Below are 13,126 nucleotides of genomic sequence, written 5' to 3' on the forward strand. Positions count from 1 at the left end.
AAGGACCCAGGAGAGTGGATACAGATAGACAAGTTGGGAATTGGTAAAGAAAACACCGTGCCAGCATATGGGTGTCAATTTGAAAGGGCAAGGTTTTGCAGTATATGAAAAACAACTTAGCAACAATATGCTGATGACAGGTTTGTCTTTTTTTTCCTCCTATAAATTAATTTTAAACTGAAAAAATCCACAGTGGGAAAGCAAATACAACATGAGTATAGGGCTCGAGACCGCTTCTCTAGTATACAAAAGCTTTAAGTGCCATGGAAGCATAGGCAGAGCAAGTGAAATTCAGAGGAAATAAGAGAAAAACAGACAAAAGCACTCCCTAGCACTTTTAAAGCATCAGTGGTAGGAAACTGTCAAACAACTTTGATTCCAGTGGCTTTTACCAGTGTCCCAGTATTCACACACAAGAATATGGAATATTCAGAACTAATCAGCATGATATATGGCAGCTTCACTGTTTTCCTGCATGACAGATAACCTGTGTCTTTGAACCCAGACTGAGTTTCCTGAAAAAGACCTATTTATTTGGGTTTTATGCTAAGAAAAGGTATATTTGAATGCCTCCTGATACACACATTATTACACAGAACAAAGACACCCTAGTGCCTCTATAAATCTCAATTTAACACTGGTTTTTACTCTTAAGCTAATAAAATAAAAACACTGAATCAAAAATAATTATTACCTTGAGAAAGTTGCATCAAATGTATGTGCAAACTGCCTGGGATAACTGGCTCTGGAAGTTCTTGAAGAAAAAATCTAAGAAGGCTAATAGCTGAGGGTACATCTGCTTCTTTAACCAGGTCCACATCTTCTCCATTATCATATCGCTGACGAAGCCACTCCACTGTCTCAGCGTTCCCATTGACTTGAAAAAGTCCTTCTTGTTCCAGACCCCCTGAGTTAGAAAGAAGTTGCAGAAATAAACTTTTAGATCTAGTATGGATAAATATATCAGAAAATACTGATAATCAGATATGCACAATTCACATACTGAAGGAAAGACTTTCGGGACAACAGTTTTGCAAAACTTCCAGCAGTCATTTTCCCAGCAAACACATTCTTATGCCCAGCTAACAATACAGTAATAAGGTAAATGTCAGCAGCACCTAAAACACACTATTTCCTATGAAGTACCCTACAGAGCTCACTGCATTAGTGTTAGCTAGAAAACAGTGAAAATCAAACATAACAGAAGGAGTAAAGAAAGTGTATCACAAAAAAAAAAAATCACATCCAATTAAATATAAGTAACTTAAGAAAACAAACACTCTTCAAAAAACACAATCTATTCTGTAAGAATAACAGCTAAATATATTATTTAAAGTACAGCAAGATAATACATACCATGTTCCTCAATATAGTCCACGACATGGCGGACTATGAATGGAACCTCATTGTCTGGTTGCCCTTCTTGCTGCAGCTCATCAAGTGGAATTCCAAATATTTTGTTAGCAAGAACAGAGTTGCAGTTACTCAAGGAAGGGGAGGAGCTCTTCCTCATATCTTTTTGCAGCCAAAAATCAAAGCTGTCTTTTCTGTCAAATAAGAGGAATTAAAACCATAAATCATACTTCAGTGTACACTGTTGAATGTATTGATCCGTAACACAATGTGTTTTAATTACCTAATGCAAATACTCTCCAATCTCTCTCAGTCAGTTCACCGATTTAATGAAAATTTCTGCAACGACTCCAAATACAGCTAACTAGGTAAATTACTATTACCGAGGTGTTCTGTTCGATCCTCAACAGAGGACCAAGAAGAACATATATCGGAGCAAAGGAATTCCAAAAATTCTAGTCAACATTGTTACTTAAGTTCTAAGGTACTCTGGGAGAGCTAGATTCTTCAGTATGTTTTCTGACAGTATTGATACAGGCTTTGAAAATCCAACACAAAAGCCTCTCAAGAGGAAATGAAACTAGTGGGTCATACCAAACCAAAACCCCCAAGTTTTAGTTACATGAAATGATTAAGTATTTTGCGATACACAACTGCACTGGAATCAACTTCTAACATATTTAGCATTTTCCGGTCTACACAATAAAGCTTTCAGCACCTGCATCAAATTAAAAATTTTACTGAGCATAAAACCCCCCAAACTAGTTTCTAGATGCTCAGTGATACCATTCTTCCTATCATGCAGAAGCTCAAGCTTTACTTGCAAGTCTTTGCTTGATAAAGGATCTAGATAGGTAACAAAGGTATTACCAAAGGCAGTGGAAGTCACTCAGTTAAACTGTTATCCTGTCAAAACCAAAATATTTCTTCTAGCAAAGAAAAAAACCTGTCTTTTCAAAATAAATAATAATAAAAAAGAAAACATACTTGCCTAAATGCAAGCAATCACTTTCAGAGAGGATGGCACATAGAACATGAAGTACATACTGTTAGTCAAAGCACTGCAACAAAACTTAATTCTCTGTTTACTAATGGATTGATAAATTCTAATAGATTAGACATACTGAAATCCATACTTCCTTTTTTTTTTTCATAGCCCAAGTAAACATACCTCAGAGTACTTAAACAGCCGAGTTTGAAAAACGTTTTCTGCGCCAGCTGCCCTCACTGACCAAGCATTCTTTTGTCATTTATGGTTGTTTAAGATTATGGCAAAAGATCAGCCTGTAGTTCCTCATTGAAGAATAGCAGAACTCGATCAGTACTTCAGCAGTTAATCTGCAAATAAGGAAAATATTATTAGACCATAAAGTTTTCAACAGTTTTAAACTCAGTCACAAGTCTAAACATCACATTTGAGGAATTCTCCTTGTCAAATCATCAGTTTCTTGTTCTGAACAAGAAAGTATAAAGACCACATTAGCATGGCTCATGGGAGAGCATGCAAAAAAGCACATCCCCTTTTTCATTTAGGAGTTAACCAAACTTAAAGTGAAAGTTAGCATGGGACATCAAAGCCTTTACAATTACGAAATAATTTTCAGACTCATTCATTCTTCTTCCAAAGAATCACGAAGGGCTAAGTAGGTTAGACAGAAATGTTTTATAGCATCTACCATACTAAAACATTTAATGGGTATAAAATTTCTAGAAGGATCTCAGGCACTGGTTTAACACACCATCTTTAAATGGTACAACCAAAAACAAAGTCCTAACTAAGGAACACAGAGAGTCAACCAGCTTTCAGTAGTACAGACCATCTTTTCTAGAAAGTTGATGATGTGTCCTAACTGCCAGTTCAAAGTCCAAGTGATCATCATATCTGGACACAGGAACCAACTTCCCCCAAATCAGATTCCCTAGAACCACCCACATTTTTACCACCTTTTAGAATCCAAATTATCTGGACCTTTTTCATGTTCTCAGCTCTCAAAATAGCTACAAACCACCGCAATAGCCTTTTTGGTTTTCTGTGGTACTAAAAACCTAAGTTGGAGCTTCATGACACAGTGGAGCTGATTTGATATCCACGTATAGTCAAACGGTCGTCTCAGTCCCTTGATCTCACCCATTACCTGTTCTAATTAAACTCAAGCAACTGTAACTGGGCAAAACTAGCTTGCGACGTACACACACACACCCCACACATCACCAAAACTAGATAACGAAAAGGCTTTCCCTGACTTTAAAGTATACATACTGAAACTTTTTGTTTCATGATTTGAGATTGATATGAGAATTCAGCTAACGGACTTGAGAAGAGTACCTTCCCTCTCTTTGTTCCCCCACATCAGCTCTTGCTTCTATTCCACATCAGAACAAATCAACTTCATCCTCACTTTCAAATTCCTGACAACCTACTACTCTCATTTCAGTACCAAAATGCCAGTCCATTCATTAGCCTATGACACCAGGAATCCAGAGTCCTTCCAATAGTATGAATAAATAACACTTTCCTGCTCCCAGTCCTCCCCAAACTGCACCCATGTATTAAGGGAGCTGGCCATAAGCTCTATACAAGACTGCTTCATCTTCCTCAAAATTTTCTTGCATTGAGGCCAGAGGAAAAAAAGTATTTCAGGCTTAAAACTGTTTAAATCTTTGCCTATTGTTGTAAGCAATACTGACCAATATTCTTTCCTGTTGTCATCTGTCTCTATCTATTGTCTTGTATTTCACACAGGTTGTAGATCTGTTATGTGCCTTGCACAAGTGGATCCTGGTCTGAGATCAGGACTCCAGGTGAGCTGACAACAGAAAATGAAGGGTTATATTCCAGTCAACAGGCTTTTTTTTTTTTTTTTTTTCTAACCAACCATGTTCAAATCTGCCATTGTGTATTCTTGGTTACTAAAAGACCCTGACAGATTTCAATAGTGAAGCAATCGCAATTAGTGACTCTCCTATAATTTATGAAGACACTGCCCAGCCATTTTTCTTATTGTTTTGGTATATTAAGCATTAGTCAACATAACATTTGCATGCAGGTAGATTTCAGTCAATCCCAATATATCATGCAATTTTTCAAATATGAAGATACACACAGTCTATTTTCTCAAGTTCTACCAAAGTCAACCTATCCATAATGAACCAGAAAGACTCATGTTAGCCAACTGTGGGGTTAATGGCAGCTGGGAAAAAAAATCTTTGATGGATCTGCCACAATGCTCCAGGCTGCCTTGCTAAAACAAACAAACCAACCTTCAAAACAAACATCACCTAATAAAAGAAGCAAATTAGAAGCAACCACTTCTTTATAACTCGGCACCAAATGAACAAATCTTGAGGTCCAGCTTTCTTCGCAAAGATAACTTTTGTGCATAAAAGCATAGCCATTTTTACCAGGTGCTGCAGACAAACAGGCTACCTGAATATTAATTTCATTCAGGAGCATGAAAAAAAAAATTAAAAATAAAGACTTCTATTTTAACTAGATTGGCAATGTAACAATGAAGTTGAAACAGCCTGGTTCTCTCATTGTCAGAGCAAAACCGGATTTACAGCCCAAGCTTATACTTTAAGCAAAGTTTTATACGGCTTATCATCACCTAGACGAATTAGTGAAAACCTAATTTTCACCCTCAGATACACACATCCTTATATACGCACACTTCAATATATCATTATATGCACCAATTTATTTGCAGAGCATTTAAGTCTTTTGTCTTCTAGTACAGGCTTTGGTGCAATCTTCACAGGCTGTGATACAATGCATCTGGTATTTACCAAGTCTAGAAAAAGCTAGAAACGTTATCTGACTTCCAGCAAGTTTTATTTCCTGTTATTTCCAACATTGTAAAACTGAAGGATAGGCTCAGAAACTGTTAATAATTAAATATTATATCTCCACTTTTTATACTGATCAACAGCTTCCCTGCTTGCCCTCCCTTGACTCAGGATGTACACCACTTCAATGCAGACACGTATAAAACCTGGGACAAGATCTATAACCGTCGGAATTACTTCTAGAGTCTTTTACAAATACTAAGCAATACTGTGGATTTTTGTTTTGTTGGTTTTGTTTTGTTTTTTCCCCCTGATCAAACATCTCAGAAAACAGGAGCTGATCAGTTCAGTCAACAGTTCAGTCAACTATTCCTACTTTTATCCATATTATCCTGACCCTGTTGAACATGTGCTTCCCCTCCCAATTTCACAACCTACATGCTTCAGAAGTCTAATCAAGAGAAACACAATAATTAAGAAAAACCAACAAACCAAACACCAACTAGCTTGTGTTTTATAACCAATATTCTTGTTGCATCTTTCTCAATCTACCTCCCCCCCTTGTTACTACACACATTTACAAAGATCCCCTTATGCTACAATAACGTTCTACAAAACTTTACAGAAAACTAAAAATACACCTTATTTTGACCACATATTATACCACAATTTTACAAGAGGCTGAAAAAAACATATTATGTCCTATGCAACATCTTGAGCCCAAGCATCTTAAATGAAGGTAAAACACCGAGTTTCATTCTGTATTGTGTATTTCGGTGCTCTCATCTGTTATTAAAGAAAAAAAAGGTGGTGTTTGGGGTTTTTTTGGGGGTTTTTTTGTTTGGTTTTTTTTTTCTTTAAATAAGGCAAGTACTTCACAGAGTCTGCTGGGAAAACAGCACCATGCCATCATAGTAGCATTCGCTTATCTTGGCAACTAAAGAAGTATTCACACCCATATATGAAATGCCACTAAAGAAAACACAGAATATATGGTTAACTGTTAATATTTGAGGAATACATATGAAAGTTTAGACTTAAATTTAGTTCAGCTTTTACATTATTGGCTGAGCTACAAATATATGGGTGTCATTTTAAATTAAAGTCCTCAGGGCTCTACCACCTTTCCTTAAAACAAAGGAATGAAACAACAAGAAGTAAAAATAAAATAAACAAAAAAGGCTACAAACTGAAACCAAGCCATAGGAATGAAAACATTAATTCTGCATGTAGAATTTCTGCCACAAGTCTCAACTATTTAAGCCATTCTTTTATTTGCTTGTTTTATCTAGCAAGAGATTCATATAGTCTGTGAAGCCAAAAACAAAGCTAACAGCGACTGCCGTTCCGCTCTATTTTTAATATATGATTTTGTGGAATTAGCAGACAGCAACAGTCATTTTTTTGTAACATACAAAAGGTAAAAATTAAATGTAAGATTTTTAGATAGGAAAAGAAAGTGTTATAGGGCAACAAAATCACTTGTCCCTACTTCTCAGGAAATACACCTCAAGTTTAGACTTTGGCTTTTTCAGTCCGCAGCGCTGTTATCCTGCCAGCCACCCGCATGCCTGCACACAGGGCCCTAACAGAACATGGGCACATCCTCCAGTACAAAGAGGATTGATGCTTGTTTTCTGCAATACAAGGAGGTTTATTTACAAATAAAATTCCACAAAAACATTAAGATGTCTCAAAGAATTAGTTTTTAAATTTCTTACTCTATATTTGATAAATAAAAAGAATGTATTATGTTACTTATACAACTTACTTGTAACTAGACAGAATCTGTGATGTCCCTCTAGATGCATATAGTAAACATATTTTTAAATCCAAATAAAGAATTACTTTTTTTTTTAGCTAAGTTTGAAATGTTCGAAGTTGTAACAGATTTTAAGAATTTCAAAATGATGGCCTAAACTTATGATACAGATTCCAACTTGGGATCACAGAAACTTTCCTCATGTAGCGGCATCACCCAGAGTGGGCTGCCAGGTGTGAGCATGAACAAGGCTTGTCTGGGAAACTTTTGTGTACCAGCTCGCTGTAGAACAGAGAGACCCATTTGGAACTGCTCTACTACACATTTAATTTATGTTTTAAAAAAAAATGGCAACCAGCACTCTGCTCTTAAGATTTATCGAGATAAAAGGGTTTTTTTAATTTTTTTTTTTTAGTGTAATATCATGGTCATAACAACTGACACTAACCGATGATTTTTATGCCATTTGTATACTGAAATTACTGTCAGCATTCCCAATGGATGAAATACTTTTGGGCAGAAGAGCCTTTGCTCATCTGATTTTCAGCTTTTGTTCAGCTAATAAGTAAAAATTAGAGTATTTTCCTCATTTGAATTAATCCAGTCAAAACTGAAAAGATGGCCTGGTTGGAGCAAGGGACACAGCTTCAAGGAAAATAAAAAAAAAAAAACAAAAACTGAAAAAACCCCACCCCAAGCTTTAAGCAAACAAACAGAACACTACCATAAACTCAGGACACAGAAAAGAACAAGCAATACTTGTCTCAAGAGCATAGTTAAAAGCATGGAAATGCTTGAATATGAAGAGCTACAGGATATCCTCCATGTAAAAAGAATAATAAATTTTAAAGCTACATTTAAGTACTCATTAATATATTTGAGTAGTCAAAACAAAAATTATTTAGAGAAAGAAGTTTTAAAACCAGCAAGAATAGCTTAAAATAGATTCTTAAAGCAAGATTTCCTCTTTTTGACTGTTTGTGAAATCAGCTATTCCAGTCAAAAGTCTGGATTGGGCTCAGTTATTATTTTAAATTCAACAATTCTTCTTAAGAATACATTCCCCATCCCCATAAAGGCATAATGTTTTAAAATAAGTATAGCTACAGAATTTAACTTGCAGTGTTGATGGAAACCATGTTAAAATAAATGTCTTTTCAAGCAGATGCAACTTTCCTGCTCCCCTCTCCCCTCATTTCTCAGTACTGCTATTAACTCTTCAATGACATGTTTGCTTTCAGGTGAAATAGGAATCAAAAGGAAACAGGATTGCTGCAGTTTTGCACACAATCACAAAAGGAGTCAGAAGCAGCACGCAACACCAGCTCTTTAATTAATAAGCTCACTGCTCGCAGGTATGTGCCTTCACATGTGTACTCACACACACACGACCTCAGCTAAATTAGCTGAAATTCTCCATCATCTGCCACTAGCACTTCTGAGATAGCCTCAGAAAATACTCAACTGACAAAATACTGGTTATACTGACAAAGTAAATAAAAACACAAAAAATACAACATCAGATTTAGCAGAATGCAACTGTAACACAATCTTTGTTTCCTGGAAATGCAGTAGCGAGCCTTCTAATTTACAAGTTAGAACAATTCAAATTAAGCCTTTATGTCCCTACCATGGAAGAAAGCAACAAAACAACTCATGAAAGCTCCTCTGAAAAAGATATTACTAAAATCGATAGAATTCTGGATTTTATTTTTAAAATTGAAAGCCAAGAAACCATAGCATTGATTATTATTTATTTTCCAGTCATTAAAGTTTAGTCTACGGTTTCAGCTGACAAAACTTGATTACATGTTCTCTGAAAAAGCCCAACATCGAGTACAGATCTTCATGAGAGGCATATCCAATGTCCAGAAAAGTGGACAGGGTTTAGTTAGACTAAGTGCAAAATTTAGGAAAAAAAAAAAAGAAAAACTACAAAACTTCAAATTTTAAGAAGCAAATTAAGCATTTAGCAACTGTGTTGCAATAACATTAGCAAAGCCTCAAATACAGTCACTGATTTAAGCAACATTCCAAAAAAATTTTACATTTTAAAAGAGCAAGCTGAGAGATCACCAAAATCTGTTAGCTGATTTTCAAGTGTTTTGATACGCAAAGATAGCATTTTATATTCACTTACTAGATAAAATCCAAAGGCTTTTTAACAGCATTACAGCAACTCAGAATCCTTCCACAACTATCTTGTAGCAAGCGAATTAAATAAAACCATCAGCAGCGATACCAGAAAAAAGTAGATGTTTGCTCGCTGCTTCACACCCACCACTGAACACTGCCAGATCTGCTCTCAGCTGCTGCTGCCAATGCACATGTGCAGAATCATAAAGAAACTTCCTGCTCGCACAGATCCCATCACATTCTTAACAACAGTAGTTAATAAATAAAAAGGCTTTTGTATCTTGTATAACAGCTAATTATATTCATCCTACTTACCTCCCCCCAAAGTAAAGCTGTACTCCACCAACCACACACGTATAACTGCCACCACATCAGATTTAAGTGCAACGGCATTATAGAAGTACAGTAAAGTAACAGACAGGAAGAAATTATCAGTAAAACTATGCAACTTGAGAAGTTCACGTTATAAAACCAAAGCAGTTTAATAATTGTCACTGCCGTTAAGACAGACTTTGGAACAGAAGTCAAGCTACCTCAGAGACACCAAAAAAGCAAACTATAAATATATAATGCACTTAATTTATTATACATAACTTATCCTATTACATACATATATCACCAGCTTGTTTCTCCGCCTCCCAAACAGGTAGGCAGAAATACACATTGGAACGCAAAACATTACAAAATATAACACATAGCCCATTCGCTATAGAAACACTGCCTCTGTCTTAACGATGACCACATGCCACCAAAATAAAGGACACACTTAGCATCACCACTGAAGGAGTAAGGCATTTCAATGAAGAGTTCAATTCTGTAGCAATGACTCTGAGTTGCAGAGGGGGGAGAGAGGGGAGAGAAAAAAAAAAAAAAAAAAAAAAAAAAAAAGAGGACTGCTAATGAGGTCTCCTCCACAACCAATTCTTGTCGCAACTTGATCATCACTGAATTTGAAGATACCACCAGAAATCACAAGGTTAGAAATTACATTGCAGACTAAAATTAGGTAACCTGATTACATTAAAAGAGTGACAGGACAACAAAAGATTTAATGAAACGTGAAGTTCAGCAAAAAGGGGAAAAAACCTTTCAAATACACACGCTTAAAAAAAGAGTATAAAGGAAGAAAGAACCACATTCATAAGATTCCAGCTCTCATCGTTTCAATTTTGCCCAAGTATTATTATCCTACACAGCTGAGCACAAATTTTAATCCCGAGCACACTGCAGGGAACATTGAACAGAAGAGACTTATGAAGAGAGCAGCAAGCGAGACTGGAACCCAGACAATCAATTCAGGGTTCCCACAGATACTCTGTTCTGATGGAGCAGCTGCCCCACCCAAACGTCCTTACAAGACTCCAGACAGTGAAGAAAATAAACAATTTAAACCTTGCAATATAAAAAAGCCTCTGCAATCACAGTCATTGTTACAAGCTGTTTGAACACAAACATAATGCAGTATCTCTCTATTTTAAGCTCAAATTTGTCATGTTTTTCTTCTTTTAAGACAAGCATACAGGATAAAATTTCACACATTCACAGGTGAGAAACCATAAAAGCAGAATTGTTTGTTACTATCACAACAGAACTATTCATTTTGCTGTAATCAGAATATGGTCCTAGATCCAGCTGCAAAATATTACCCATTTCTTGTACTGAATGACTCCACCCATATGTCGCAAACCTAACAGGTTTTCAGCACCGTAATCACCTTCTAAACTATGTTTTTTAAGACTTCAAAACAAATCAGCTCTACAAAAAAAAAGAGCATAGAAGATGCAGTAACAAATACATTATCTTTTAGGCTGTAAGAATACACAGAATTCATCTGAAGTGACTGAACTTTCACGAATCCCAACAGTTGGCTAGGAAGCCAGTACAAAACTACAAAGCCAAATCTGAACTTACTAAAGCCTAGTCATTATTCTCAGTTTTTGCAGATAAAATTTATAAATTACAGAAAATAATAGTCAGCAAGAGACTCAAAAATGAACTGCAGTTTCACTAACTTTCCAGGGAGCAATGCAAAATTCTTGTGTTCTCTGCCTGAATACAATTTTGACAAGACATACAGCCTCTCTGCTGAGTGACTGATCTATCAGTCACTTTAAAAACTGCATGACAAGTAACAAGTCTCCCTCTTTCAGAGCCCTTCATAAAGGATTTGATATTCCTTCAATTCTGTATCTCCTCTGCAGATGTTTTGGATAAAGTGTTATTTTTTTTGGTTCCTAAGTAACAGTCCTCACATCTGAAATTATTAATAAATATATAACTGGGTCTGCAATACAAGAAAAAAAGTTAAAAGGTTTATTACCATCTTTTATCCCCACAGATCCAAATACTGAATTGCCCTGCAAGATGTCAATGCACACTTATCCCAACGGCTACTAGATTTTTGTTTTGTGTGCTAACATGGCAGCAAAAAATAACCTGGTCTTACACACAGAATTTAAGGACAACTTGAAGGCATTCTCTTACCGACATCACTTCCTCTTCCTTAGAGCTGCAGCTTCTGGGGGGCAGGAGAGGGGAACCAAAACACTAACCAAAAAAAAAAAAATCCAAACTAAAAAAAAAAAATCACCTCAGATTTGGCAGCTTCTACTCACTTTGTAATGAGCCCTAGAGAAGGGCATCACTGCTGATCTATAAACATTTGAGCAGAGATCAAAAGGTTGAGTATTTGAAAAGGAAAAAAGCACCACAAAAAGCCTTCACACACAGAAAGCAGGGGATTTCACAAAACTTAACCAATGTCTGTTCCAAATGCATGACATATTTCTTCAGCCTCACCTGCTTTTGCAAACATGCTGTTATGTACATAAGAAAGAAAAGCTTCACTGCTTGCACAGGTTGCATATTATGAGCCACACGACAAATGTTAAATTAAGTCTTTTAACGAGCTGTTAGAAAGTCCTCCAATGTTAACAAGCAGCGCATACAGCAAGAGCCCAAACTGACTAAGACTGAGCAGACAAAAACTGTTATTTGCCAAACTCAGATGTTTTGACATGTTGTCCATGTCAAAATTTGCAAGTATCAGAAATTATCAGGAGCTTCTCCTAGTCAACTTCTTTAAACATAACCACGAAACACTCTACTTGATTGAGTTCTCTAAAATAATACCGTAAATTTCCAGTTTGATGCTTTCAAAACATTGAGGTATTTGATTCCTTACTATAACGTTGTCAAGAAAAGGAAAGGATCCCTATGGTGTATATCCCAATATACAAAATATAGACAAAGCAGATAAGAAAGATTCTAAATACCTTCAAATCTATGCAACAAAAAACACAGAAAACAATTTACCAGTAATGAGCACTAAAAAAACCACCAAGATAGAAAACAAGCAGACTAACAAGACAGCTGACTTTGTTATAATACAGGCCAAACTAGCTTTTTTTTTTTTTTTTTTGTTTTTATGCTGGCAGATTAAATGGCATGGAAGACAGAAAAACTTCAAACCTAAATGCTAATCCAGTTCAACAATTCCAAAGTCACATACTAACTATTCCATCCCTGAGGACACTCAGGAATAAGTGCCTGAAAAGAACAAACAACTGAGTAGGTTTTGATATATTCGGTTTCTTTTTTTTAAACAGGTAAGAGTGATTAGCTGCTATTTACCTTCTTCATTCACTACCTTTTTCCCCCACCTTGAGCCTGAGGCAGCAGCAACAATTTTGTAAAAATTTAAAAATGCAGCCAGACCAAGGAACTCGAGAGTAAGAGAGCTGTGTATTAAAAGTTCAAGTTGCAGTGTTTGATTGCAGGGGTTTTTTTGTTTGTTTTTTTTTTTTTCTCAAACCTCGAAGAGGTACCCTAACATTGGAGCATCTCATGTTAAAGCAACTTTTTGGTAGCAAGCAGCACTTACACTCAAATGTTTAAATCCCTAAGGAGCTTCCAAGAACAATGGAAACCCACACTGACAGATTCCTCAGAAGATACATTTGGTCACAGGCTGGGGCGTTAAGTCATAAGCTAGCGTTCTTAATGCTAGCGTTGCCTTCATATTCACAGAAAATTTAGCAACTACCCTTCTTTAAATTCTGGAACCAACTTTGCTGGCAGGGAGCTGCT

General features: G+C 36.2%; 1 protein-coding gene across 6 annotated transcripts in view; it reads right to left on the bottom strand.

The window, feature by feature from the left end:
• The window catches only part of FAM13B (family with sequence similarity 13 member B), a 68,012-nt gene that overhangs the window by 37,828 nt on the left and 17,058 nt on the right, over positions 1-13,126 (bottom strand). For 4 of the 6 annotated variants that reach the window (XM_087753761.1, XM_087753763.1, XM_087753758.1 and 1 more), the window contains exons 2-4: positions 2,525-2,691; positions 1,357-1,547; positions 695-907 (exon numbers count right to left, since the gene is read on the bottom strand). In XM_087753761.1, coding sequence (XP_087609887.1) covers positions 695-907; positions 1,357-1,513 — 370 coding nt within the window. In that variant the 5' untranslated portion in view covers positions 1,514-1,547; positions 2,525-2,691. Of the gene's footprint in view, positions 1-694; positions 908-1,356; positions 1,548-2,524; positions 2,692-4,041; positions 4,061-11,521; positions 11,539-13,126 lie in introns of those variants that run through there. The other 2 variants (XM_087753759.1, XM_087753760.1) reach the window with 2 other exon arrangements.

This window comes from Nipponia nippon, unplaced genomic scaffold (assembly GCF_047370975.1).
Source record: "Nipponia nippon isolate SJK-2023a ecotype South Korea unplaced genomic scaffold, ASM4737097v1 scaffold_17, whole genome shotgun sequence".
Lineage (NCBI taxonomy): Eukaryota > Metazoa > Chordata > Aves > Pelecaniformes > Threskiornithidae > Nipponia > Nipponia nippon.